At 39.3% G+C, this 27,576-nt stretch overlaps 2 protein-coding genes across 5 annotated transcripts in view; one reads left to right on the top strand and one right to left on the bottom strand.

The window, feature by feature from the left end:
- Window positions 1-3,766, bottom strand: part of Rnaseh2b (ribonuclease H2 subunit B) — a 52,543-nt gene extending 48,777 nt beyond the window's left edge. For 2 of the 4 annotated variants that reach the window (XM_074043446.1, XM_074043448.1), the window contains exon 1: window positions 3,634-3,766. In XM_074043446.1, the coding sequence (XP_073899547.1) occupies window positions 3,634-3,697 (64 nt within the window). In that variant the 5' untranslated portion in view covers window positions 3,698-3,766. Of the gene's footprint in view, window positions 1-655; window positions 3,397-3,633 lie in introns of those variants that run through there. The other 2 variants (XM_074043449.1, XM_020157834.2) reach the window with 1 other exon arrangement.
- LOC141411364 (uncharacterized) overlaps window positions 3,325-27,576 on the top strand; it is a 48,206-nt gene continuing 23,954 nt past the window's right edge. Inside the window, exon 1 of the mRNA XM_074042849.1 lies at window positions 3,325-4,291. Within this exon, the coding sequence (XP_073898950.1) occupies window positions 3,325-4,116 (792 nt within the window). The 3' untranslated portion in view covers window positions 4,117-4,291. The remainder of the gene's footprint in view (window positions 4,292-27,576) is intronic.

Here is a 27,576-nt window from a genome sequence, read left to right as displayed (position 1 = left end):
TAACTGTCATTCGTACGCCCTGTGAGAAAATAAATAACAAGCATGGTCTTTCATAAAACACCTTTAAACATGTATTTCCATAAAATAAAGTGAGATAACTTTATTGCAGAACTTGTCTACAATTGAAGAGTAGATCTAAAAGTCCAGTTGGGTCAGGGGACATTTTACTCAGGGGGCTAACCAAGGGACATTTTGGTCAGGTTAAGAGGACCCAATGAGTTTGGGTTTTTTAAAATGGTGTGGAAATCATACCCATTCTTCCCTTTTTCATTATATAACATTAGGGCTTCTCAGTGTTTTAACATTGCCTGGGAGGTGAATCCTGTTCATGGTTCACCCCTAGTAGCAACGCCCACAGTCATCTATCCTACACAAAGTCAATGTGTTGCCAGCCGACCCTCACACCCGGGTCCATCCCAGCTTCACAGAGCTGGCAAGTGTAAAAAACTTCAACTAGAGAAAAACATAAAAAATATGACATAAACATTTCCTTTCAGGACAGCAGAAAGGGGTGGGAACCTCTAATATGTTCCAAAAAGTAAAGATGTTAAAAGTAAAGATGCTCTTACAGCAACTAGAACTGCAAATAGCCCAGCATTTCTAAGCCATTCTAGAGAAACCCGTCAGATCATCCCAAATGAAAGGAAGTGCTTACCTTACTGAAATGAGAAGTGGTTCTGTCTTCACCTGCTTATGACATCAAGGTCCTAACTCTGAACATCTTACAGCCTGATGTTCAAGTTCCAGCTTTTGTGTGTCTGAGATATTCAGCTTCCCAGAGCAAAATTAGACACTCAAGGCAATGTGGTCTGAATCCAACTTTTAAATATATCCTTCATGATATATGACAATGGCTGTGGTAGGCAACTTGATAAATAATATGAATTAAATGTTGGGGAAAAGGAACATTGCAAGGTTAGGTGGCTTTACGTTTTCTGGTGAATAAGCCCCTTAAAGTTCTATTGATCAGTTGGATAATGTTCTCATTTTTCAGCACAAAGTGACTTCTCTAGATCCCAGAAGTTTTCTAAAACTAAGTACACACTGCCTCCACCAAATATTCCTGAAACTTTTCTATAATCTTTATTTTCTTCATTAAGGGCCTAACTTCACTATAGCTATTGTGCTTGCTCAGCCAAGGAGTCTCCTGCTCCTGAATGTGTAACTAACTGGGATGATTTTCCATCTGCTTTTAAAAAACACAAATACAATGAACTCGAGCCTCATAGCCAGCACTGCCAGGCACTTCCTGTCCACGCAAAGCCTGACCCACCTCAAAGAGAATCAAACCTGAGGCTGGTATGCCTCCATCCCAATCTAGCTCCCAAGTTCTCATCCTCCCAGCAGTGGTTCCCAGGAGGGGTCCCTACAGCAGCATTACTTGGGAATCTTAGAATTATACACTCTTGGGCCCTAGCCCAGACCTTCTAAATTAGAACCTCTGGGGTGGGGCCTGGTTCCCAGGTGAATGAACCCCTTAAGTTTGCAAGCCACTGTCATTCTGTAACAGCTATCAAATCAGGTTTGTATCCCCAGAGCCTGCAGGGGGCACTAAAAGCCAACTGGAAGAACAGAAGGAAGGAAGCTTAAGTTTCAACTACAACAGAAACCCCTCCACATACACACACTGACTGACCACACAGTGCTATTAGCTCCTTAACAGTCACTCAGAATCCCATCCCCAATGTGTTAAAAGCTGACAGTACATCTCAGTTTTGAACAGGAAGAGGCTGAAATTCTTCTCACCACCCTGCAGTAGCTATATCAAAATTTACTTCAGGGATGTATTCAACGGTTCATTCTTTTGAGGGTTTCTGTGTTTAATATAATTACGATACAAATGCTTTAAGAATGAAGCTGCCAATACTAATTAAACAAAATTAGATATTCATATTATCATCAGCTATCGTGTATATCTGAATAACAATGCACTTGATTCCAAAAGTATGCTAAAAGTTCCTACTTTGCAAATCTAGTTGTAGTGATGTGACAAAAGTAAGGATTTTTTTCTAATGAAAAGCAGGTCTACAGGTAGCCCTTTTCTAGGCTCTGTCAAAGCCCTGTAAAAATTAGCTAACTGCTTTACCATCCAAACACCTTTAGTGAGCATGTAGAGGAACAGGAACTCTCATTCACGGCTGGCAGGTGGTCAGTCGGTATAACCACTTTGGAAAACCATTTTGCAGTGACTACTAAAGCTAAGTATACAAGCACCTGGGATCAGCCATTCCACTTCAGGATATATACATCCTAGAGAAATAGGTGCTAACATCCATAGTGACAAACTGGAAACGATCCATACTCCAACTTCAGTAGAGGAAATAAATAGTATGGATATTCACACATTGAACTAGAAGCAGAAATGAAGAAGCCAGCCAATCAAACCACTGCTACACACAACATGGATGAATTTGACAGACATGATGTTGAGTGAAAAGAAGCCAGATACAAAGGGGCATACTTGGTATCCAAATAGGCCAAACGTATCTCTGGTGACAAAAGTCAGCACAGAGGTAACTGGGGCTACCTAGAGGAGGCAGGAGGAGTTGCTGGGAAGTTCTACCTCTTGACATGACATATGAAAAGTTGGGTGAGTTGCACCTAAAATCTGTACATTTTATTGCATGTGTAACTCTTCACAAAAGAGGAGGGGAGTTACACATCCATGCAAAAAGCATTCTTGACAGTCTGTTGTGCAACAATTTCCAATGCACAACTATAAAAATTTAGATTACTGGGCAACTGTATTATACTGGAGTATAGTTACTGGAAAAACATCGTGTTTGCTGAGCTAAATCTCAAAATTAAATACAGTGAAGAAGATATTTTCCTTCCTTCCCATGTTGTACCATCAAATGTACCATCTATAAAACAGCCAAACACTTCTGAGCTCAAACTTCTTTTACTCTGCTACTTAGTAAGTCCCATTGTCCCACGCCCCTCGCATGACCAGAATGGCTGCCCACCATACACAGGGAGGCTGAAAGACCTGGCTCTGAGATTCCTGTGGGCATTACCCTCTAGAATTGCTTTGAACCACTCTTTGCCTAACCGCGACCCCAGCTCCGATTCCCTACTGCCGGGCCATCCCAGGCCTGTCCAGGGCAGGAGCCCTGTTTCCGCAACGCAGTCTCGTAGGCCTCCCCAGGGACCACGGGGTCCCTGGTTCCGAACCAGTAAAATCTCAGGCGCTGGCCAGGCTGCCAGTAGAAGGCGGGGGCGAGACACCAATTATCAGCAAGGTCGCCACCTCGGGTGTCCCCAGCGCACCCTCCGCAAGCGGGGGCGGCTCGGTCCCGCCAATCCGATCCCAAGGCTATCAGAATGGGTCCTTTCTGCGCTTCCGGGGTTGAAAGCCGCGGCGGGCTAGGACATGTGACCGAGCACACGGAGCAGGGCACCCGGGACAGCATTCGGCGGTGCGCCCTGGGCGGGGCGGGGGAGCCGCAGAGGCGCGGCGTGGCGCGCGCGGGAGAGAGCGGCGCGTACGCGGGCTGCGGGCTTCTCAGTGGGAGCCCGCCAGGTGGCCGGCGGTCCGCAGCCTGCGCGCTCCCGCCTCGGCCCCACGCGCTCCCGGCCGGGCCCCGCGTGCCTCCGCCCCCGCGCAGGCGGGCGGACAGGCGGCGCGTTTACCTGGAAGCAGGAACACGTGCTGCCGCACGCGGGCCGGATCCCCACAGTCTACGCCCGCGGCCATGCTACCCGCCTCCTCCTCCTCCTCCAGAGCCCGGCAGCCACAGGCCTCAGCCGCGCGCCCTGCGGAAAATGGCGGGAGGAGGGGCTGTTCCGGGTGGCGCGGCGCGCTGGGGGACTGGCAGAGCCAGGGAGGCGGCTCGCGGGGCGAGCTTGGTTTCGCTTCCGGAACCCGCCTTCGTTCGAGTTACGTTTTTAAATTTAGCGCCAGGCACAGGGCGCCCAAATAGTCGGCGACCTGCCGCCTCTCCCCCGCGTTTCCCCGCCGGTGGTAGGTGCTCACCGCGCGCCCCAGGGCACAGAGTGACGCGGCGGCGCGCGGGGCGGCGACCTGGGGACACGGCGGCGGCGGGCGGCGGCGCCTTGGCCCGGACTTGTGTCTTAACACTGAGGGGCAGTCGTGCCTCGGGCCCTGGCTTGTAGGGCCAGGAGGGCAGATGACGCCCACCGCACTCCGAGGACCGGGTACTCGCCAGAAGCTAATGCACTTTAAGGACAATAGCTGTCACACCCCAATCCTAAAGTAACTGAGGCGCAGCCCCTATTCCTCATGACTGTGTGTTGATCATCAGTTGTTTCCGCGTTGGAGTTAATTTCGGTAGGTTGTGATTTATTTTGCATGCAAGCATTAGGCCTGGCCCTCATCACCAAAAAAGTGGTGCACAGTTGGGACTTGTAATATAAATTTGTTTGCTGAACTCTGATGAGTTAACAAGGCATTTTAAAAGTGATCTTTAAAAGTTAGGGTCATGGAATTTGGGAAGTTCAAACTTTAAAAAATAAAAATTTAACTGAAATATTAATGGTTCATTCATACTCTTTTTTAAAAAATATTTCTTTATACTTCAAACGAAAGTATATCTACCTCCATCTCAGCTCCCCAATCCTCAGAGACAATTAATGATAATATTTCTTGTCTGTTTTTCTAGATTTTTTTCCCATGCAAATAAAAATAGGAGAACAATATATGTAACTCTTAAGCTCTTTGCTTTTCTTGTTGAATCTTTAAATTTTGCAACTCTCAGTCTATAGTTTAAGTGAATAGTTTAATTTTAGTAGATTAACTGTTTTCCCACGGGGTAATGTAAGGGAAGTCCGAGGCCTGGAGCCTACCCAGGGTGCCACTCCTCTCCAAAAAGCAGATAAAAGTAATGATGAAAAGGCAAGACAGGAGTTTAGTCAATATAGCCATTTGGGGAAGACAAATAGAAAGCATTTCAGCCTATCTTCTGGTACTGACATAAGCTTTAGGTTTAAATAGAGAAAGAAGTGTACGTAATTAAGCAGTCTTGGTTGAACTGTGGTCTGGTTGATGATTATGACACTTCTCATAAGATGATTGCTTCTGATTGGAATATGACCTCTTCAGGGGGTGATCAGTATACAGGGCTCTACTGCTCCTGGAATCTAGGTGACTGTAGGTTTAGAACAATGACTGGAGACTTTGCAAGTGCCTCCTTGAGCGTCTGGAACAGTACACTGTAAAAGATGACTATAAGATGCCTCAGTTACTCTTATCTTTGTGCCTTCAGCCTTGAAGGGGTTTGAGATAGGTTAGTTATCTGGTTTTTAGACAGACACTCCTTGAGAGAGTAATATGCTTATGTGCAGAGTTAAGCAGGAGTTTGACCCAAAGTTTTAAGGGAAAGGAAACCAAGCAAAATGAAACCTGGAATGCCAGGCTTTTATTCTGCTTTTAGTTAACTTGTGGGCCAAGTGAGGAGTAAGTCAGTGCTTTTCAACAAAAAGCAGTTTCTAAGTACCTATTCTAGTGAGATAAATGCAGCTGAAATTGACAACAGCACCCAGGAATAGAAAGGAGGCCTCTGCCAATTCTGGGGCTGACAGCAGATTGGTATTGCTCTGACCTTCCCCCTTTCCCACTACTGTTCTGTAAGAAAAACTATGGTATACATCTCAAATCCTTAGTAACCATAGTAGTTATTAACAGCTATAAGGAAAACATCACCCACAGTTCCCTTGTTCATTTTTCTCTGATTCTTTCCGTTCTCTGACTATATGAATATGTATTTTTAGGTGGTTGTTTCCATAGTACAGACAATTTTGTCTGCTTTTCTTAATGTTATCAACATATTTCCCCATTGTGTCCTGAACTATCATTGTTAATGGAGGCATGTTACTTCACATTGCTCATCTACCAGGGTTATTTAACCGTTCCTTAGCTGCAATATTTAGGTTATTCTAAACTACTACTATAAATAATGTTACAGGGTATACTATATATGAACTAGGCAGTGGTTCAAAGCAGCAAATTAGATGTACATATAGCTACATGGTGCTTTATATTGAAAAAAAATTTAGATGCAGGAAATGATTAACCTATGAAGATTAATAAAAGACACATAAAATAACACTGTATATTTTATAAGGATGGATGCATATTTAAGTCCATGTCTCAAGCATATAAAAGTGGGTGTCTTTAAAATGGAGGGAATGAGATAACAAATGAGTAAGTAATTAAGGGCAGGAAAAATCAAGTAAGAGAAGGGCCAGGCTCTTGTCGGCCACAGTCACTGTGTCCCGTGAATGAGGGTGCAGTACATTCTGTGCCCCTTATCTAAACAGTTTCCTTTATCCCTTGCTGTGGTTTGATTGTATCCCACCAAAAAAGCATGTGTTGAACACTTAATCCCAGGCAACAGTGTTGGGAGGTGGGGCTGAAAAGGAGGTGTTTAGGTCATGAGGTCTCAAAGGCCCTCCCTCCCCAGATGCTGACCCCTTTATCTTGGACTTCCTAGCCTCCAGAATTGTGAACCAAATAAATTTCATTATAAATTACCCAGTCTCAGGTATTCTGTTATAGCAGCACAAAATGACACCACCACCCCTTTTAGTACACATTATTTAAGTATCTTCTTGAAAGGGGAACTGATAGTAGTGTGGAGACTGACTCTAGATCCATGTTATCTGCAAGGCAATGTCCAAGGTTGATCCATGAGATCTGGCCCTTGCTAGAGCCTCTAACCATATCCATATCTTTCCCTTTCCCTTTCTTCTCTCCCTTTTCTTCCCTTCCCTTTCCACTTCTCTGTCTCCTTCCCCTTCTCCTCCTCCTTCCCCCCCAACTCATCATCCACAATCTGAGCACAAGAAGAACTGCCTGTATTTCTGTCTTGTTCTGTACTTGGCATTGTGGTGTCCCCAAATCTCAGGGCCCTCCTCTCCCTTCTGGGGACTTCACCACCAGAACAACTTTTACTTATCTGTCAGATCTCTCCTATGAATGCCTTCTCCATAACTCTTCTCCCCACATTCTATTGCCCACCCCAAGCATAAGTGAGACGTCTCCACTGAACTCGTAAGTGGAGACAGTCAATTCACTGAGGGAAGGACAGCATTTTAGTAACTCACCGCCACGGTTCCTCAAAAACATAACAGACTCACTGAGTACTAACTATACTGAGCACTAATTGTGCCAAACACTGTACTAGTGGTTAACTTGGATCATCTCTTTCAGCCCTCCATTAGAGGTTGCCCATATTTTACATAGGAAGAAGGTAGAGTTCAGAGAGATCCATGATTATGATGGCACAACCAGCCAGTGGCTGAGCAGGAATTCCAACCTTGACCCTAGGACTCCAGAGATTGGACTCATAACCTCCCTTCTTCCCTCTCTGATGTCCCAATATCTAAGACAAAGATGTTTGGGCACATAACATGTGATGGGCAAATAGTTTTTATGTGACTAGATAGGCAGTCATGGTAACAGTCAATGACTTATGGATTCCAGAACCTTATAAATCACAACAAACTGCTTACATGCAGTGTATGATAAAATATTTCATAAACTAATTTGTATACTAGTCTGTGCAAGTCACATTAACATGCAAAGAGACAAGAGGTGTTCTCCAGAGACAAAGAGGGAAGCAGCAATCTTAACACCTCTGGGTAGATAATCATTGAGACTCTTCTAAATGCTAGGAAAAATAGATGTTAACTTTCTAGGGAAAAAAAAAAGTGAGGAGAAGGAAACAGTTTAGTGTCAAAAGAACTCTAGCAATGCTTACCGGTGATCCGAGCAGAGAGACTGGACCTGAACTAGTAGAAGAATTTTTTGTCTTATCAATTGTTAAAAACTTAACGACAATGCTTGCTTCTACGTAAAAATAAAAGCACATCCTTGTTATCCTATTTATCACAGGAAAAGGTTGTTGTCTTGTTTCTGTCTTCTTACTGAATGCTCATCTAGTGACAATTAGAGAAAGCAACGTGTTCCTCAATCATGACATGGAGAAAGGAATCAGCACTAAAAGGGCCAACTGCTTGGCAAGGGGACCAGACCTGCGAGTAGTATGAAGCTGTTCTTCCTCTTTCTGTTCTCTTTTATTATCCAACCCAATCTAAAGTTGAGTGGTGTTTGTTGCCAAAGGGGAAGTGTATCACATAGGCACATAAATTTAGGAGTCTGTCAGTTACAGAATAAGGATGACTGGAGCTATTGAGAAAAAGACAAAGATGTCAGAAGCAGGCCTGGCCCTCACAGGTAGACATTGTGATTCTCCCATTGGACATGAACCATCTCAGAAGACCTGCTTCTGACAGTGCTACTCTGAGACCAGGAGAAAATGAGACCAAGCAAGGCCATTTCATAATTTTGTCTAAGCCACAGACGAAAGCAAGGTATACAATTCATGGAATACCAAACACCCCATGTCTTGGCCAAAATTAGGATGGCTACTTCACCAGTTGCAGCTTTATTCTCACTCTAGTCTCCCCTCTTAGTAGATTAGAGCCCTTATAATACCCAGTCATAGATTTCCCTGCTTTCTAACAACATCCTATCTAGAGTGAATCCTGCTTCCTTATACCCTCCTCCCTCAAGCCAGCCAGCCAGAGCCCAAATCCTATAAGCTTCTCCTAACACCTTCTGGGTGAGTCACCCATGGTTTCCATGCTACCTGTTCTCCCTCGCTGCAATGAAGACTAAACTAAACGTGTTCAATTCCAAGCAACTCTCTGTTCTTTAGCTGAAGCATATAACACTATGTTTACACATTTCCACATGCATATGTGTTTGTGTGTATACAGTTTCAAATACTGTGTATGCGTTTTTATAAAATCAAGATAGCTAGAAAATTCAGGCGGTTCAAGCTCCAAAGTGCACTTTTGTGCCTTAACTGTATATAGAGAGAAGCCACCACAATCAGATGAATCAGAGAATCAAATAATTACCCATTGCTGCCTGTCAGCCTCAACAATCACCTTGTACTTTACAGAATCTTAATAACTTGATGTCCCAGTTATTTTCACTTAATTTGCTTTTATAAACACTACTAATATTTTCCACAGTGCAATGCTTTTGAGATGTGTTTTTAAAGCTATGCAATGTTAATAAATTAGGAAATACCAATATGTTGGGTATTTTTCATTTAAATATTTATTTTCAAAATCAAGATACAAGCTTGAACAGAGAATGTGCTCACAGCTAACAAAGGATGATAAGATAAAATACTGTCAACTAAGACCTAATCTTATTTCCCCTTGAACATTTTTTCCTACTTTGGCATGTTTTCTAAAATTGTTCAGATAATATTTTAAATTTGATCGTGGAAATCCTATTAATTTCTAGCTTCATTTTACTCTGTGTTTCTTTTTATGAGACCACACAATAATATTCTGGTTCTCTTTTGATAAATCCTGGTTACTTTTACCAATGGTCTCTATGATTAAGAGACCGAAGGTTACACATGCCTCTATAACATCAGAGTGGTCCATGTCTGCTGCTTTCTCCTTAGAATTGAACCAATTTAAGAACAGGAACTGAAACTGCTAAATATGGCATACGTATTGCCAAAGAATGACAGATTTTTCCAGTAATGTGAAAGTTTCACCCAATGTTTTGCTCAACAGCAAAAATAAGAAATATTGATTAAAGAGGAACTGTTGCAACTGCTACAGAATAATAGCCAATTCATATTGACTTTTCTGATTATATTTATTACACAAGAGCAGCATTCCTGAAAATTTAGTGTTCTTCAGTAGTTCACTAAATAATTCTTTGAGAATGTAATTTGACTAATAAAAGGATTATCATTAAAAATGCTTATAATTTCCCTATTTTAAAGCATAGACATAAAGCATACTTTTGTAAAATGTCATTATCAAAACTTCTAGCCAGAGAAAATGAGTCTTGCTTATTTCTTATTTGTTTGTAACAAATCAAGCATCCTGGAGTTGGGAAGAAATCAAAGAGATTTTAAAAGGACATAATATTTTAAATGTGAAAGTATTGCCCTGTACTGAAAACTGCAATATTTGTCCTATAGTTTTGGTGATGAATGATTAAATTGTGACTAAATTGACTAACAAGTAACCAGTCTATAAGGAAACTGACTTTTTCATCTTCCTTGTGGAAGGGAACTCTGCAGACCTGTTTCCATTTATTTAAAATGTGTCTCACGATTTTTTCTTAAGAAAAAAAGCTTTATGATGCAATGTTCCTGGCTTCAGAGTTAAACACCGAGCTAAAGGGAGCTTTACAGTTGAATTTATGTTCAAGTTGTTCAGACTGTAAGTACAGACTGGGAGAAGGGAGGTATAAATTTGTGAATAAAGGAAAAAAAATACTACTTTCAGGTTTTCATATAACTGTAACAGTACATGAAATAAACAAGCATTGGTTAAAACAATGTTACTAGAAGGGGTCAACTCTTTTGACATCCCTTACTGAGATTTTGTGAGTTTTTTGTTTGTTTGATATTTACATCATGTCAGTCTACTTTAAGTTGCCTGCCTTTGTTGTTTTAGCATCAGATGTGTGTTCTGTGGCCCAGCATACAAATGATCATGTACAACTACAATACACATAACTCAAAAGTGATTTTCTACCATTTTTTTCAGCAATGATTTATGTATGAATGACCTATTTCTTTAAAAACAGAAACTACTTCACATATGCCCCTTATAACAATGCCTAACTCCAACTATCTTTTGTGGTGCATATACACAACAGCATTGTGGACTTAATTTGGTACAAGTGGTGGCCTCTTTTTCTAGCCATGTTGGAAATTTTCAGGCAACAAATGAGTGAGATGTTCCAAGCCCATAGCCCTTCTGCCTCAGCTGCAGAGCCAGCTCTACAGTTTATTCACAAAACTGGGTGGCTCCAGGAAAAAGGAGGTAAAAATCAGGGTCCATTGCAAGGATCTTGTTACTTTTCTCTTTTAGTTTTATGTTGTAAACCAACTAGGTTCAAGATTTATCTTCTGACTTCCTTTGCTATTTCATCTTCCATGTTGGATAAGTAAGTTCATCAGAGGTACATGTTTTGCCTAGATTTTTCCATTGTCTGACTATAAATCATAACCAGAGTCTTATTTTTAAACTTTCAATACACTCCTCAGGATGGATTCCTTGAAGTTAGAAAAAGGTTTTATTTTAATCCTGTAGAGCCAGATAAGGAATAGGCCCTAGAAGAAGAAAAAAAGCAAAATACCTGATTTATAGAAGAGTCAAAAGTTTTTGATTAAAGGTAGGAAACAATGTAAGAATACAAAATCAACTTTGTGCAAATTTGTATTTGGTGCTCCTTTCTCCCTCAACACTACTTATCCACACCTACTCTGATAAATCATGTTCCAGTCGCTTGGGTTATATCAGTAAACAAAACCTACAAAATACCTGCCCTCTGGGAGTTTGCCTCCAGTAGAGGAAGACAGACTAGCAATCTACATGAAAAATAAATTGTAGAGTACGATAGACTGTGACTAATACTATGGAGGAAAACATATACAGCAGGGAAAGGGTGTTCGTATGAGGGTTGTGATTTTCAGGATTATAAAGTGATCAGGGTAGACCTCATAAAGAAGATAACATTTGAGCCAAGACTTGAAAGAAGAAAAGGAGTTCAGTATGAGAATGTCCATGAGAAGGCTGTTCCAGGCAAAGGAAACCACCAACAAAGGCTCTGAAGTGTGGTTTTTGCACAGGGAGATTTGGTTGAAGAAGTGAGGTTCTTGCACACCACTAAGTGGGCTAAAATGGGATCCACCAAAGGGCTGACCAAGGAAGGGTAAAGAAGCAAAATAGCATATAAAAAAAACCATTTTGATCATTATGTGGCCAAGAGAAACATTTCAAACAACTTTAGTTTCAAATGAAAACTTGAAAGAAATCCAGTGTTTCTCAAAATACTTTTGCTGTAATCCACAATCAGAAATACATTTTGCAGCTTTACCTACTCAGGAGGTGGAGATCAGGGGAATTGCTGTTCAAGGCCAGCAGGAGCAAACAAAAGACACCCCATCTCCACCAATAAGCAAGGCATGCGCTTGTAATCTCAGTTATCCAGGAAGCCTAGGGATCACAGTCCAAGGCCCAAGTCCACCCCAAGCAAAAAAGCTATTTCTTATTTGAAGAATAACTAAAAAAAAAAGGGTTGAGAGCATGGCTCAAGTGGTAGAGTGCCTGCCTAGCAAGTACATGGCCCTGAGTTCAAACTCCAGTACTACCAAAACACAAGTGGAAGGAAGAGAGGGGGGAAGGAGGGTAGAAAGGCAACTGAGAAGGAGGGAGAGAGGAAGGGAGAAAGGAAGGAAGGAAGGAGGGAAAGGAAAGAAGGGAAAGAAAAGAAAGAAGGGAAGAAAGAAAAAGAAATATAATACAACAGACACACACATGGTTAAAACAAAGATCTTACCAACCAGAACCTACACACATGTGTTCAACGTACACAATAGTATTTTTTGGTACTATTTCAATCTATTAAGTTTCTTTATTCAACACTAATAAAATTGACTAAAATGATTTCGCAGCTTAGTAAATGGTTGCCATCTGCAGTTGAGAAAGCATTGCCATTGGTGATAGAATTACTTTCGTTCTACCTTAACATGAGGATAACATATAATCAACATCACTGTCAACTGTGAGCATGCTTTGGCTAAAAACCATATTGCAGCTAGTGGCTAAAAACCATATTGCAGCTAATGACTTTGAACAGGGAACCACCATTAGCTCATTAATCAAAATCCAGTGTATGTATAAGATACTCCCCTTTTTGTGACAGCTGTCATTATATGAAAATATTGTGTGGGGTGGGTCAGCACTAGGAAATGTAAAACGTGAAATTCAAGTACATCATTTCTGACAGGCAGCCAATATTTATGGGAGTTGGCTAAAGAGATCTTACTTCAAATAAATAAATGGTTAATGTTTCCATAAAAGAATAGACATGACCTTAATTAGTAAATTTGCTAATAGATTTTTTTCTTCATTATCTCCAGACCAAGACTTTAGATATGTTAGTTTTTAGAAAACTGCAAATTTTGAAGCTGTATCTCAAAATGTTTTGAGAGTTTTAAAAACTGAGAGCAGCATTATTTTTGAGTATATAAACACTGGAATTTTTCAAAACTCAGCATTCATTTTCAACTAAATTACAGTTTTAAATGTTTTTTTCCTACTGAAAAACATTCTTAGATTTACCATTGGATGAGTTCAGGTGTTATAATACACTGGTATTATCCCCTCCAGCACACTTACCACACAGCCATGCCCAGTGTTTTTTAAGAGGGTTACCCACTGGTTCTTTCTGCAATGACAGAAGTGCTCTGCCTTTGTGCTGCCTCTTGAGGTGGCCACTGGCCACATGTGGCTTTGGAACTCTTGAAAGGTGCATGGTGTGACAGAGAAACCCAACTGTTGATTTTAGTTTATTTTCAATTAATTTAAAGTTAAATTGATATGTGGAGCTAGTGGCTACCATATTAAACAACACAGTTTTAAAATAGAGCAAGTTACTTCTTTGCTTTAACCCCTCCATGTGACTTCCAACAGCCTTTCAACCAAAATCTAAAATCCTTATTTTGTCATTTTCAGCCATCATGAGTTGGTCCCTGTAGCCACTTGGCCACTGTGCTAGAGCCTCTTGGATCCTCTTACAAGTCTCCAGCAGACCAGGCCCCTTCCCCTCAAGGATTTGACATAATTTATTTCCTCTTTCTATTTCCTTTCAACACTCCTCTCATGGTCCCACCTCCATCCCTGACTAACACCCACTCATTTTTATTCAATTGGTTAGTCAGCCAATATCTGTTGAGTGCCAGCTCTGAGTCAGGTACTTTGCTGGATGCTGGGGAATGACAGAAAAGGCAATAGACAAGACAAAATAGATAAGCTGTCCTTGTGGAACTTGCAGCCTCATTGAGATGATAGACTTGTTAAAAAGTAAATAATAAAAATTTTTTTAAATAATTTAAATTATTTAAATAATTTTAAAATAATTTAAATTTTAAGATAAAATGAGGTGCAGAGCTGGATCACAGAATGATGGCAGATGAGGATAAGGTTCTCAGGGGAAGTGACATTTTCAATGAGACTACAGGGAACGAAGCTACATATGTGGCCTTTTGCTGTTGTTTTTAATTTAAAGTAAAACTTAAAAAGCAAGACTTGTAAAGAAAAGCTTGGTGAATTCCACTACATTATGCATTTTGGAAAAGTTATAAAGTAGGAGATGTAAAGTTAAAAGACAACCACAGAGTGGAAAAAGGTATTTGTAAAGTCTATAACTGGAAGGAAGGATACCAGGGAACATGTACCACAGTCATAGGTAAATCTTGCCCTTTGGTTACGTAGTTACTCAATGTCTGTAAACTCCATAAGGATGGGGATCCTGTGTCTTGTTCACTTTTCCTAGCACAGTGTCTGGCACATAATCAAAGCTCGGTTAAATTTTTTGAAATCTAAAACAATAGAATAATTGCTATAGAATAAGTATAAAAGGAAAAATATTACTGTTATAAATTCTTGTTTACTTTGACTTATGAAGATCAACCAGTTTTGAACCTTTAAAGTACAAATAATAATCTTCAACAATCAAGAATCTGTTGATTATCCTCGAGTTCTCAGATTGTCTTAATGAAGCAAACTTTCCTTCACTCAGCTCTAGTGCCAAGTTCATACTAGTTATTAAACTCAGGCATTCCTTCCATGTGTGTTCTGGATGCCCTCTTAGTGATTTGAAATAAGGGATGTGCAAGTTCAAGATTGCACTGTAAATTCATTGCACCCAGGTCCCCACTCAGACTAGTCAAACCAACATTTGTAGATATGATGTAAAAACTAAAAAGACATATTATCTCTTGTTATAAAGCAAGATAAGCATCTTGATGGACCATAAATAAAGAGGAAACACAAAACAATAAGTTAGGTCTGTCACTGCAGTCCTTCGAGGCCCCTGGTTCAGAGGCATCTGGGAGCTCCATTCCAGTGAGTCTTGAGGACACTTACATGTAAGTAAATTCCAGAGATATTTATTTACTCTGATATTATTTAGGTAAAGAATATGAACAATAAAAAATGGTGCATTTTGTACATGGGATATATATGTATATGCCATAACTTAGACATACATGATACATGTATATGGCATATGAATATATTATATTACATTATATTATACTATATTATATACATTATATTATATTAATTAAAACTAGCCAACAAAAGTATGTACCTAACTTCAGAATAATAATTATCCCTCAGGAAGGGGACTTGTGATGGTAAGAAGGCAGTATCACCTATATCTATGATAATATCTTGATTTTTAAAAAATAAAATATTTAAAACAGGTATCACAAAATTTCTCTGTTATTTCTGTATGTTTGGAGATTTAAAGGTCTCTCCTCTTTACAATCAGTACTGCTGACAGCCATTCATTTTAAAACTGAGACCAGATATAAAACACAACACCACGTCCTTAACTTGTAAAGTCAGACTGGTAAATACATTTTTCAAAAACAGTTGTATGGTGTAGACACAGTTTTCAGCAAAGAAAGCCCTAGTTCTGTTTTCACTGAGAGATGAGATAAAGGGAACAGATTTGAGCTGTAGCCAAAGACATTTAGATTAGACATTAGAAATAACTTCCTACCTCTGCAAGACACTCAAGACTGCCTGGGGATTTTGAGAACAAAAACTCTGCTGAAACAGCTTAAGTCCAATCCAACTTGGAAGTAGAAGGGATTATCAATGTCATAAATGTCCTTTGATATTTGAGATTCTATCTGCCCATTCTGTAGGTATAAAGATTTTAGCTGTTTTACTCAAAATCTGTAGTAAGGCAGAAAGGATGCTGTGGAATAGAACAAGAAATCCTGGTGCTCAGTATTCACAAGCTTGCCCTAACATGAGAAGCAAGTAGTACCCTGGCAGCACTAGCAGCTGTAAAGGCTTTGGGAAAACAGGGACTCTGGAGAAGCCATCCTTCACTGTTATTTTGTCCATCAATCTGTAAGCATCTGAAGACAAGCTTTCAAATTCCACACTGTGCAAGGCACTCTGTAGAACGAATATAAGAAAGACACCATTGTTTATTCTTAAAAAGTTTGTGATCAAATTCATAAAGATTCATTTGTATGAAGTAGTTAGAAAGATGTAACAGAGCTATCGATGGTTCAGTAGTGATAGCCTTCTTGAAGGTATGAAAATAGCTGGCTCATGGTGAATGAGGAGGGATTTATATCAAGCCTCGTAGGATGGGGTGAAATTTAACCGTCTTGGGAGAGTTGAGAGGGCATTTCAGATGTAGGTGAAACCCCAAAGGAGGGATATTCTTGATTATCAGAACATGTTGTTAAATGGAGATTCTGGCTTGAGTGCAAATGTTTTAGAGAGTTCTGGAGGTGATGAAGTAAAACAGTGGTGTGTGGTCACAGAATGCTTTGAAAATCAGCCAGAGATATCTGGACTTGAAGGTGGAAGGGGAAAGGAGCCAATGTGTGTTCTTGGGTAAGGGAGGGATATATTGAAAATTGTGTTTCAAAGAGTGGTTTCAGAGCAATTTTCATAATTTACTATAGGCATTTTATTTGGATTTGGTATATAATAAAAGATCAGCTTGCTTTTTCTACTTCTTTTTTATATAATGGTTACTTTGATGTTAACTGACTACTCAATTATTTTAGACCTCACTTAAGAAAAGATGCCTAAGTATAATTCAATGATCTCATCCATTAGACAATTTATGCTGAACTTTAACTTCATACTTAAAACCTTTTCTAGTATGTTGTCCTTTGAAATTTCAAACAATATTGGTGACAGTAATAGCAGTAAAGTGGCAGATACGTATAATTCAGACTTCTTAGCTATAGAATCTTAACAGTTTTATTTGAAATTCGCAATGAAATGCTTACACAACTCTCATGTGCCATTGGGAAAGGCCATTAGGACTAAGTCTACAGCCTTAAGATATCAGGCATCAGGCTGAGCCCAGAACCTTGGGCTCTGTCCTGTCATTATCTCTAGTCTGCTGTTTCCTTAGTCAAGTCCTTTCCCTATTCTTGGTTTCACCTAAAAAGAGGGGGATTGAGCTGGATTTAAAAAAAATCCTTTATGTGAAAGTAGATTTCTCCTTGCATCTGAGGTTCCAGTTTAAGTCTAACCTGACATTCTAGGGTATAACCCATTCTAGGGTATAACCTGCCTATTTGACAGGTGGGTAGGAAAAGTCTAGTCACATGAAGACAGAGTTCTCTTGGGAAGATAACCCTTTCTGAGAATTGAGCACACACTTGGATTAATCACACTTCTGTAGCACTGGTGAAAGGGGACAATATTGCATTATTTAAAACCTCTTCTGGCCCAGTCCCTGCAAAGCAGTGGTTGGATTCTAGAAAAAAAGAAGTACAAATGGCTCATAAGACCACTTCAGCTCATCAAGTAGTTTCAACTGCAGTGAGTCAAATTTTTGACTTAAGCTGGTATAAATAATGAAAATGTTTATCTACACAACTGGATTCCAAAGGTAGAGTAGCACTGGTTTCATCCTAAGACTAGTTCTCATGCTCCCAATGTGGCTGCCAGTTGCTATGGGGAATCCAGACCTTATGGTTTACACAGAAGCATGAAATATAAGTCTTTTTTACTCTGCCAATCCCATCTCTTACTATGTACATACTCTTAGCTTAACCTCAGTTGATGGGGATTGTCTTTGGCTAAAACTAAACAGGTTCTATCCTTGGTGATCTAATGGGGTCAGAGGGACCTGAGATATGAGAAGTAGGTTTCTGAAAACTACTTTGGTTCTATAAGGTGTTAGTGAATATTTTTCAGGCAAAGAATATCTTCCACGACTGATCTGGCATCTGGGCTGGTGGGAGAAGAGAGCAGGTATTTCCTAGCTGATAAAGACATTTATCTGAGGGCACCAGAGAACTGGGTCGTTGACAAGGATGGTGTTTGTAATATTTTTGTAAAAGTTGAAAGGACATGTGTTCCTCAAATAAATAAGCCCACCGAAATGTAGTTTGGTAATTCCAATAGATTTTATTCTTTAGGATGAATTGAATTTCTCATTCACTGCTATAGATTTGGACTGAAATCATGCTCCAAGCATCTGGAAGGAAATTGTCTAGGAAAAGCTACCAAGCATACGTGAGGATTGGAGACTATAGCAAATGAATACATGATGAAACTGTTGGCTGAGATTTTGGATGAATGAAAATTCAAGAAATATATTTTGGATAGACCTCTGGAGACTTGGCTAAAATAGAGAATGATGACGTATTTAAAAGTGTTTTTTTTTCCCTTGATTTGTGGTATCATTATGCTTTAAATCATGAATCTAATGTATTTTTTTTTTTTGGTAGGTGGATTTGAATCACAGAAATTCTAGTTCAATTTTTTCCTTCTGCCATAGTATTATTTTAATGTTAGGGCCATTAACAAATGGTTCCTTTGTTTAATAATACAACCTGCTTGCTTAAGCCGATTAAGGGCTGTACCATCTGTGAAAACCCTGCCTCTCTGAAAGCACCCGCTTTGCATGTAAACAGGGAGATCTGGCCAGGGCCTAACTGATTTTCCATGCACATAAGTGTGGTTTCCAGATAAAGAAAATGAAACCCTGTCTCCATATCATTATGACCCTAACATGCAAGCTAACTTTTTGTTTTTTAACTACATGACTCACACTGAACAACTCTATTTCTATTCTAAAAGGGGGGAAAAAAGTTAAATTTATATTATATGCCTGTAAGGCATTTTAAAGTTAATCGGGCCCTTTGGGTCTAATTTAATTTGTGTAAGATTGCTGTTGATGATTAGGACAGCTATTTAAGACTTTTGTTAACAGTCTGTTACGTGGACTTAATGGAACCTCTCCAAAAGCAGGCTGTTCACTTTCTCCTGTCAAATTCAGGTTCCAGAGCCTTCACAGATGTTGTGAGTAGACATCAGTATGAGACGGGGTTAGCACGCAATTAAAGTCAGAAGTGTACCCTAACTGCCTGTGTTGAGGTTTGCTTAAACATCTGTCACATAAAAGCAAACATTCAGAGTTATTGCATCTTGTAATAATTGTCTTTACTTTTCATATCTTGGGCATATTCATCATTTTATGTGACCACTCTCTTTGGAATTTTTCTTACAATGATTGCTTTCTTAGCATTGCTGATTGCTGTATACAAGCCACAATTGGGAGCCTTTGGTACCAACACTAGCAAGTGAGGGAGCTCCAGGCAGAGCTGGGATTCTAATGGTCTCTTAGAATATGAAATGTTAACTGAAAGTTGCCGAGCACATTGATGAATGAATGTATTGAACTTACACTGGCCAAAAGTACATCACACTCACTCTCAGATTCCTCATGCAATTCTCATCATTTCAGAATTGCAGCTGCAGCCCTATTTAACAGACATCAGTGACCATGAGGCTCTGTAGGCCAAACCTCCCTTTGGTACAACCAACCAAAGAGTGGAGTCACTCTTCTGTTATTTGTTATGGGATTTTATTTCTCTTATTACTTCACTTCATAGCCTTTAAAAAGTTATTTCTTGATTCTGTTTTCATGGCTTTGTGTTTCAAAACCACAGACATTCTATTTCATCTTTCCTTTTCTTGCCTCTCTCTTCCATGTCTCCTGCTTTCTTTGATTTTCTTTCTCCTTTGTTCTCATTTCTTTTATAGAGTACTGTTTTTTTCTGATGGTATTTTTAAAGTGTCCTGTAGGTTCCATGTAAGGTTCCAACCACCAAAGGCAAAACCCAGGAAGCAAAAGAGCATCACCTTTCCGAGCCTCAGCTTCTGGTCCAGAGAATAGAGTCTGCTCAGTGGCGGGTGCATGGGGGCTGAGCCCGACAACAAAGGTGCTAAGAGATTGTAGGAAAGTATTTTGAAAACTATTTTTTTGTTTTACTCATTCATGTTAGTGAGACATAAGATATATACTAATCCTATTCCTTAATTTAGGAAAAAACATTTCTAATTTTATAGTGTTTTGTGTAATGAGCAATTGACATTAAGAAAAGAGATTTTGCTAAATGAATGGAAAAGGTTGTGGACAGCTCCACCACACTCCACTATCTTCTGATCCCCTGGCTGGTCACCATGATCTCTTGCTTCTTTATGCTGTCATTTTGCACCATGATGAACTCTTACCAGCTCTCATGTTCCCTTGGTTCAAAATAAAATCTCTTTTATACTAATATTGAGAAAAAATATTGCCCTGTCAAGAGTGTTGAGACTCAAATATGAAGGCCCTGCCATCACATATTGCCCAAACACTAATGACATAATTCTCAGCTATAGTTTCAAAAAATTTTTGACTAAGTTTTTGTTTCTATATTCCTGGCAATGATGACAGAAACACCTTATCCCCTGCATGATTATTATGATAAAAACGAGATCACTGATGCTAAAAGAGAAAGGTCTGGCCACTTTTTCCTATTTACTTAGACTATGGAGATCTAATTTGAATAAGGACATCTTATATTGGGGGCTCCATCTACCCTGCTGCCCAGAGCTATATTGGCTGTGACTTCTGTTTGAAGAACTGTGTTCACTTCTCTACCTTAGTACGTGGTGTGCTGTAAATGTTCATTGGTAGCCTTTGCCCATTCCTGTTGTGTATATACTTCCAGCACTGTAGTTTCAAACTATCCACTTGGCATTGCTAAATCCAAAGTTGGAGAGTGATGTGCACACATGGCTCTTGGAAGCAGGTACTAGCTAGCTTGGAAATTATCAAACCACTCCACAACCTTTTACCTTCTGCAGGTCCCCTGTTTTTGTTATGTACTGTGGGAGAAGAGAATATGTCACATAGTGCTCCTGGCTTCAGAGAGAAAGAGACCCAAAATAGTGACCAGAGAAAGCTTCATGCAACAGTGATTCACAAATTCCACCAAAGGGACTCAGTGAAGGCCACTCAGGAAGGCAGCCAAGCAGAGGAGGGGACCCAAAGTATGTTGAGGGTTCATGACACTGTGGGCAGGAAGGTTGGATAGACCTGGCATATTTTTGGAAAAGACAGAACAGGTTCTCAGTCAGTGAGACTGCATGATAACTTCAATAACAGGAGGTTTGTTGTACTACTACAGAACATTCTTTTCTCACCTACCAGGGACATTTATGCACAGTGCTACTTTTGATCCTACATAATAATCTTGGGAGAAAAGCAGAATAGATTAGGTATTATTATTCTCTTCACTTTATAAACAAGGAAACTTAACACAAGGGAAGATATGGACCTTCATGGACTCCTTTGAGTCCAGGCCCAAAAGGCTTTATCCTACCCCTTCCTGCCACCAATCTGGGTGTCCAGCTCTGAGGTCTGATGTTGTTCAAGACATTCTACCCCAGAACATGGCTCCCTGGCATTTGAGGAAACTGTTGCAGCAGGAAAGTCACTCTGATCTTCTCCCTGCCTTCTCCTCTGAATCAGGTCATTAAAGAATTCCATGAACTTGCTCACATTTGAGAGGTGCCCTTCCTCTACCCACATGAAAGAAATATCCCTATATCTGAACATAGAATTGAACACACAGGCCTTGTTAAGTCCCCCCAGTTAATGCAGTTAATGATTACCAGGTTACATCCTGATATCCTCCAGACGTCTTGTGTGACTGTCCATAAAATACAGTTTCTCTTTAACTTTGGGTCATCACTTCTGAGCCTCCTGCATGATGCAGAACTTATATTATGTAAATTTGTATGCTTTTCTCTTATTCAGCTGTCTTGTTGTAGGCATCAGCCATGAACCTTGCAGTGGGTGAAAAAAAGATAAAACTTTTTCTCCTCTACAGATCTCTTTCTAAGCAGTACTTCTATATAGTGGCCTTTTAGACTGAAGGACCTTTGTCATACATGGGCAAGATCCATTTTTCCTTACAAAAAAACTGAAAGTCTGCCCCAATGACTTTATAAAGAAGAACAAAGTCTACCTCTTTCCTAATATCGGACTTGAAAGGACTGTGAACATGGTACAGTGGAAAAGCCATTGAATTGCGTGCCTGGAGAGTTAGGTTCAAATTTGGAATCTGACATAAAGCTGTGTGCTATTGGGTAGATAGCTCCACATCTCTGAGTTTTAGTTGCTATGCAAGAAATGATGAGTTTGCCTACAGGGCCTCAGAAGTTCCTTTTGCCTTTAAATATCTATGTATCTGGATACATTTAAATGGTGCTGTACAACTACATCACTATATGGGTCACCAGAGAAGCTGGGGACCTAGAAAGGGTTGAGTGTTTTAAAAGTTGAAGCATAATTACCTTACAGGTAATTTAATTAAACTTCTTGGGAATGCTTCGGATGGAGTCAATATCTGTACATTCATTTAAAATACTGTAAATCAATGGGGAATAGACTACTTATACAAAATAAATAAGTTAAAAAATTAAATAATAGTTTTACTTTATTACCCCTCCTATATCTATTTCTATAGATATAGATATTTCTATATCTATTAAAAGGCTTAAGATCACTCATGATAAAGTACTCTGTATTGGGCAGTATGCTTTTAGTTGCAAGTGTCAGAAACTAGCTGAAGCCACAAGGATACTTACTGGCTTAGGTAACCTACCTGTTGGATGGACAGCCAGCAGTAGATGGTCTGGGGGCAAGTGCTACCAGATTCTGGGATTTATCTCATTCAGACTCTGGCTTTTGTGTTTCTCTTTGCCATCTCTCTCCATGCCTTAGAGATTGTGGCATCTGGCATCACTGGTCTAAGAAAAAAGACTATCTTCCCTAGTTTCCTGGATTCCCATTGTAACTATGCTAGGCAAACACTCTAGCCTCAGACAAGCACTATGGTCCTAGCTTGGGAGGCAGAGGTTGGCTGCATCCCCCAAAATAAATAAGGTTGGGGGCATCACATATGTACAAACTATGTAGTACTTAAATAATTTTATAGGAATCACTGAATGGACAGTATCTTCTATAGTGATTTCAAAAAAGATGCAAACAATTTTATTCTGTTATTGCTTATATCAAAAATGATATAAGAGCCTAATAATAACAACTCATGTTTCTTCTAGTTCTTTAAGGTATACCTGGGATTATAAATATATCTGCATGATAAATCCAGGTATATCATTTTAAGATGATCAAATCTGCTACTGGGACACAAGTATTTCACATCTGATGCCATTACATTTTATCAAAGTGTAAGTGTTATTTTTGCTACAATTTTTAACTTTTTGTTCAATGTAAAACACTGAGTTGATTATAATATGTGACAATGTGAAGAAAGGAGTCACTGGAAAGAGGTAATGGCATTCCAGAGGTAAATGAAGAGTGTTTACTGGAGCACACTGGAACTTCTCCCTTAATAAAAAGAAACAGAGCAGTAAACAATTGAGTTTAAATTGTTTGAGTACAAAAATATATGACCCTGTGATCCTGTGCTAGGAAACCAAGTGAGTAGCATATTAATTGGAAATGTCTTTTGTGACTATCTTGAGTTCCTGCACTTCTGTCATAGTGCCATTATGGTTGATAAATTCAGTACACTCTTAACTTTTTAGTCCTTTGAATTGTGGGACTCTGAGTTCTAGTATTTGAAAGTATCTAGCAAATACCCAGAGACTGAGAATCATGGACTTAGTAGACAATGAAAAAATAGTTACTCATAGAACTAACTTCAAATTATGTGTTCTTTACCTCCAAGGGCTAGGTGGGGTGTTAGTCTGTTTTCTGTTTCTATACCTGAGAATATCTGAGATTGGATAATTTAAAAAGTAAAGAAGTTTATTTAGCTCACAGTTCTGGAGGCTGCTGTCTCTCATCTTGCTGCTATGTCTGATTAAAAGGCCTTGTGCTATCATGACGTGGTGGAAAAATGGAAGGCCAAGTGTGAAAAAAAACACAAGGAGTGGTCTTGCTTCATAACAACTCAGTCTCACAGTAACTAAAACGAGCTTCTGCATTAACCCCTCTTAACAACCTATTCACCTCCTAAAGTTCCTACCATCTCTCAATACTGTGTTAGTGGGGACTATCAACATGAGTTTAGAGGGGATGAACTGTATTCACATCATAGCACCAGAAGAGGAGTTGGCCCCACCTCCATTGTAGCCAGAGATCTTCCAAGTATCCATTGTATATATTTCATTTCATATAATTCACTTTTAAGAGGAATTGTTCTTAAGTAAAAACAAAAACAGAACATCTTGAAAATCAGTATTAGATGATAATTTTTATTTTTCTAATACTTCTTGGTATTTCCTGGACATTTGAAATTGTTCTATTATGGAAATTCTCAAACACCCAAAAGCAGAGGAACTGCAATGATGAGCCTCATTTGCATGGTAATCATGTTCAACAATTTTAAACATTCTGCCCATCATGTTTTCCTTTTAAGTATTTCACACAACTGATCCAAAAAATATTATTTATACACAATGCAACACTAGAATATTGGACACTTTGTACAAAAACAAGTGCACATTTACAATAGGAATTTTTAGGAAATTGACAGGGGGCACTCAGGATGCACAAAGCACAGGTCGCAACCCCCCAACTCATCCATTTTGTTTTATCTATTGCCTCTGTTTTTGGCATCATATTGTTTCACCTGTAATTACTTTACTAGTATATAAATCTAACTGATAAGGTTTTTTTTTTTTAAACTACAAATCCAGAGCCAGGATAGTGACCCATGCCTGTAATCTCAGTTACTTGGGAGGTAGAGATCTGGAGGATCAAGGTTCGAGGCCAGCTTGGGTAAAAAGTTGGTGAGACCTCCCCCTCATCTCACACTAAGAGTGTGGTAGCATGTGTCTGTCATCCTAGCTACATGGGAAGTGTAAATAGAGGATCTTGGTCCAGGATGGCCTGGGCATAAATGAGAGACCCTATCCCAAAAATATCTAAAGCAAAAAGGGCTGGGGGTATGGCTCAAGGGATAGAACTCCCCCTGGCAAGCACGAGGTCCTGAGTTCAACCTCCAGTACCACAAAAAACAAACAATAAAAAACCCCACAAACCCACAATCCCATTATTAAATTTAATAAAATTAAACTTAATTCTATAATTTTATCTATTATCTAATCCATATTCAAATTTCCCTGATTTCCTCAAATATAAATATTTTTGGTTCTGTTGAAATCACAGAATGAGGTCTACATATTGCGTTTGGCTGAAATGCATCTTACATACTTCTGTTTATTTATTGTTTATTTTGTGGTAAACAAAATTTTTGTGGAGTTTGGACTCAGGGTCTTGTGCTTGCTAGGCGAGCACTGCTGTATCACTTAGCTACATCCCTAGACTTTTTTGCTCTTTTAGTTTTTCATTTTTCAGAAATGGTTTCACACTTTTTCCCTGGGGTCAGCCTCAGACAGTGATCTTCCCACATTGCTGGAATTACAGATGTACACCACCACATCCTGCTTTAATTCAAATATCTACCCTGAAATGCATTTTTCCACTTTTCATAGACTCAGTTCACTAAATAAAAGAAATGATAGCTGTACAGACATTCAAGGGTTAGCTTACCCACTGTCTTCCTCTGTGACACACATGACCCTCTTAAAATTATAGATGAAGACTCAACTTGCTTTAGTAACTTCTGTTAAATCCTACTGGGTTGCTTATTAAGTGAACATTATTGTCCACATTAAATCTGTCATCAATGAAAAAATTATACACAAAGAAGAGTATAAGCTCCTCATTAGCCAGAGGCCCCAGGTATGACTAAATGTGCACAGAGGACCCCAAGTCATTGCTTTTCCATGTGGAGCTTTGATTTTGCTGAAAGAAGTCTAGAAACTGATGGAGTCAGGCATCTCCCTGCTGGCTGCACATCTGTATAGAACTCAGGAGCATTGTTTATTTCAGCAGAGATCTGGAATAAATTATCCTTAATAATTTGGCTCCTGAAATGGCTGTTGCAAATGTTAGACTGTGTGAACTTGCATGTTGTGTGAGCATTCCATTTTTCTAGAAGTCCATGAGAACATAGGCTCCTTGGGAATCTTAGCTTGTATTTCTAGGTCCTGAAGCAGTCCTTAGCACATAGTAGGTGTGTAATGTTTATTGGATAAAGTTATCATGTGAGTTCCATCATGAATGTGGAGGATCTCCCCTAAGAGGAATTCAAACACCAAAAAAGTTTTAAGGTCCTTCACATTTGGTGTGCATGTTAAACTTACAGGCTTTGGAGCTACCCTCAGCCATTTTTAAAGAGGTGTGTGTGTGTGTGTGTGTGTGTGTGTGTGTGTGTGTGTGTACTCATATGCATGCATTTTAAGGTAACTTATTAACAGATACACAATTTATGGCCTGCAGAAAGTGCACAAAACCTGGGGGGACAAGACTTCATTACTGAATAAGACACAGAAAGTTGCAAGAGCATGTCACTCTTTCACTAACAATGAGAACAGGCCATAAACACCACAAAAATCATAATTTCATTTGTTGTTCTTTTTATTTGCATGTTTTACACCCATCATACAGTCCAGGAGATAAAAAGAGAAAAAGAAAAACCCTACATTGACTACATTTCAGAAAAGATCAAGCCCTTATTGGAAGAGAAGTGTCCCACTGTGGTATTCACCCCTAGAGACATACTGGAAAGATCACAGGAGGGAAGTGAGAAACCAGCCTATTTTTTTTGTATTGTTTTTATATTTACTCACATATGTATACATTGTTTAGGCCACCTCCCTTCCCCCACCCTCCAGGCAGAACCTGTTCCACCTTCTTGTTCTCTGATTTTGTTGAAGAGAAAACATAAATAATAAGAAGAAAGACATAGTGTTTTGCTAATTTGAGATAAAGATAGTTATATAGAGAGATTGCTAGCATTGCTTCCATGCACAAGTGTATTACAACCCGAATTGATTCATCTCTACCTGACCTCCTCACTACTTTCTGGTCCCCTTCCCATGAAACCAGCCTATCTTTAAACAAATTTGGAATGATTGTGTATAGACTGGCATAATAGATTAGAATCAAAAAATGCTCCAGTGACAGAGCTAGGCTGTACCCACCAGCCTCTGCTGAATGTACAGGAGGCACACACTGCATACCCTACATTCTGAGGAACAGGACATTAAAAACACCCATCAGAGGCTCTATAAAAGAACAGTGTAATCCAGGACATATGACATCCATTTGGAATTACTATGAAAAATGAAGCAAAAGTAAATTTTAGACATGTGTATCAAACCTTCTTTATCACAATTTTTTTTTACTTTTTGGACTTTAATTCCTTATCATGTTATAGACCGAAATGGAGATAGCCAGGGTTTGGGCAGAAACAATGACACAAACAATAGGTCTAAATGACAGAGAGTCCAGTAATACTTTTATGTATATGGATGAGTGATTTCCAACAGTGCAAAATAAAATAGTGGAGAAAGGATAGCTTTTTGGATATCAATATACAAAAAAAGAACTTTGATCTGTAGTCAGCATTACATACAAAAATTAGCTAAAAGTGAATCTCATACATAAGTATAAAATGTAAAACTATAGAACTTCTAGACAAAACACAGAAAATCTTTGTTACCTTGAGTTAGGCAAAGATTTCTGAGATGTGACAATTCGCAAAGGGAAAAAAATAAAGTGAACTAGAATAAAATTTAGAAGTTCTGCTCCTGGAGGAAAACTGTCAATAGAATAAAACAGAAAAACAT

The sequence above is a fragment of the Castor canadensis genome, chromosome 10, assembly GCF_047511655.1.
Source record: "Castor canadensis chromosome 10, mCasCan1.hap1v2, whole genome shotgun sequence".
In the NCBI taxonomy this organism is placed as follows: domain Eukaryota; kingdom Metazoa; phylum Chordata; class Mammalia; order Rodentia; family Castoridae; genus Castor; species Castor canadensis.
Note: the sequence above shows the minus strand (reverse complement) of the source record. Positions and strands in the feature narration are given on the sequence as shown.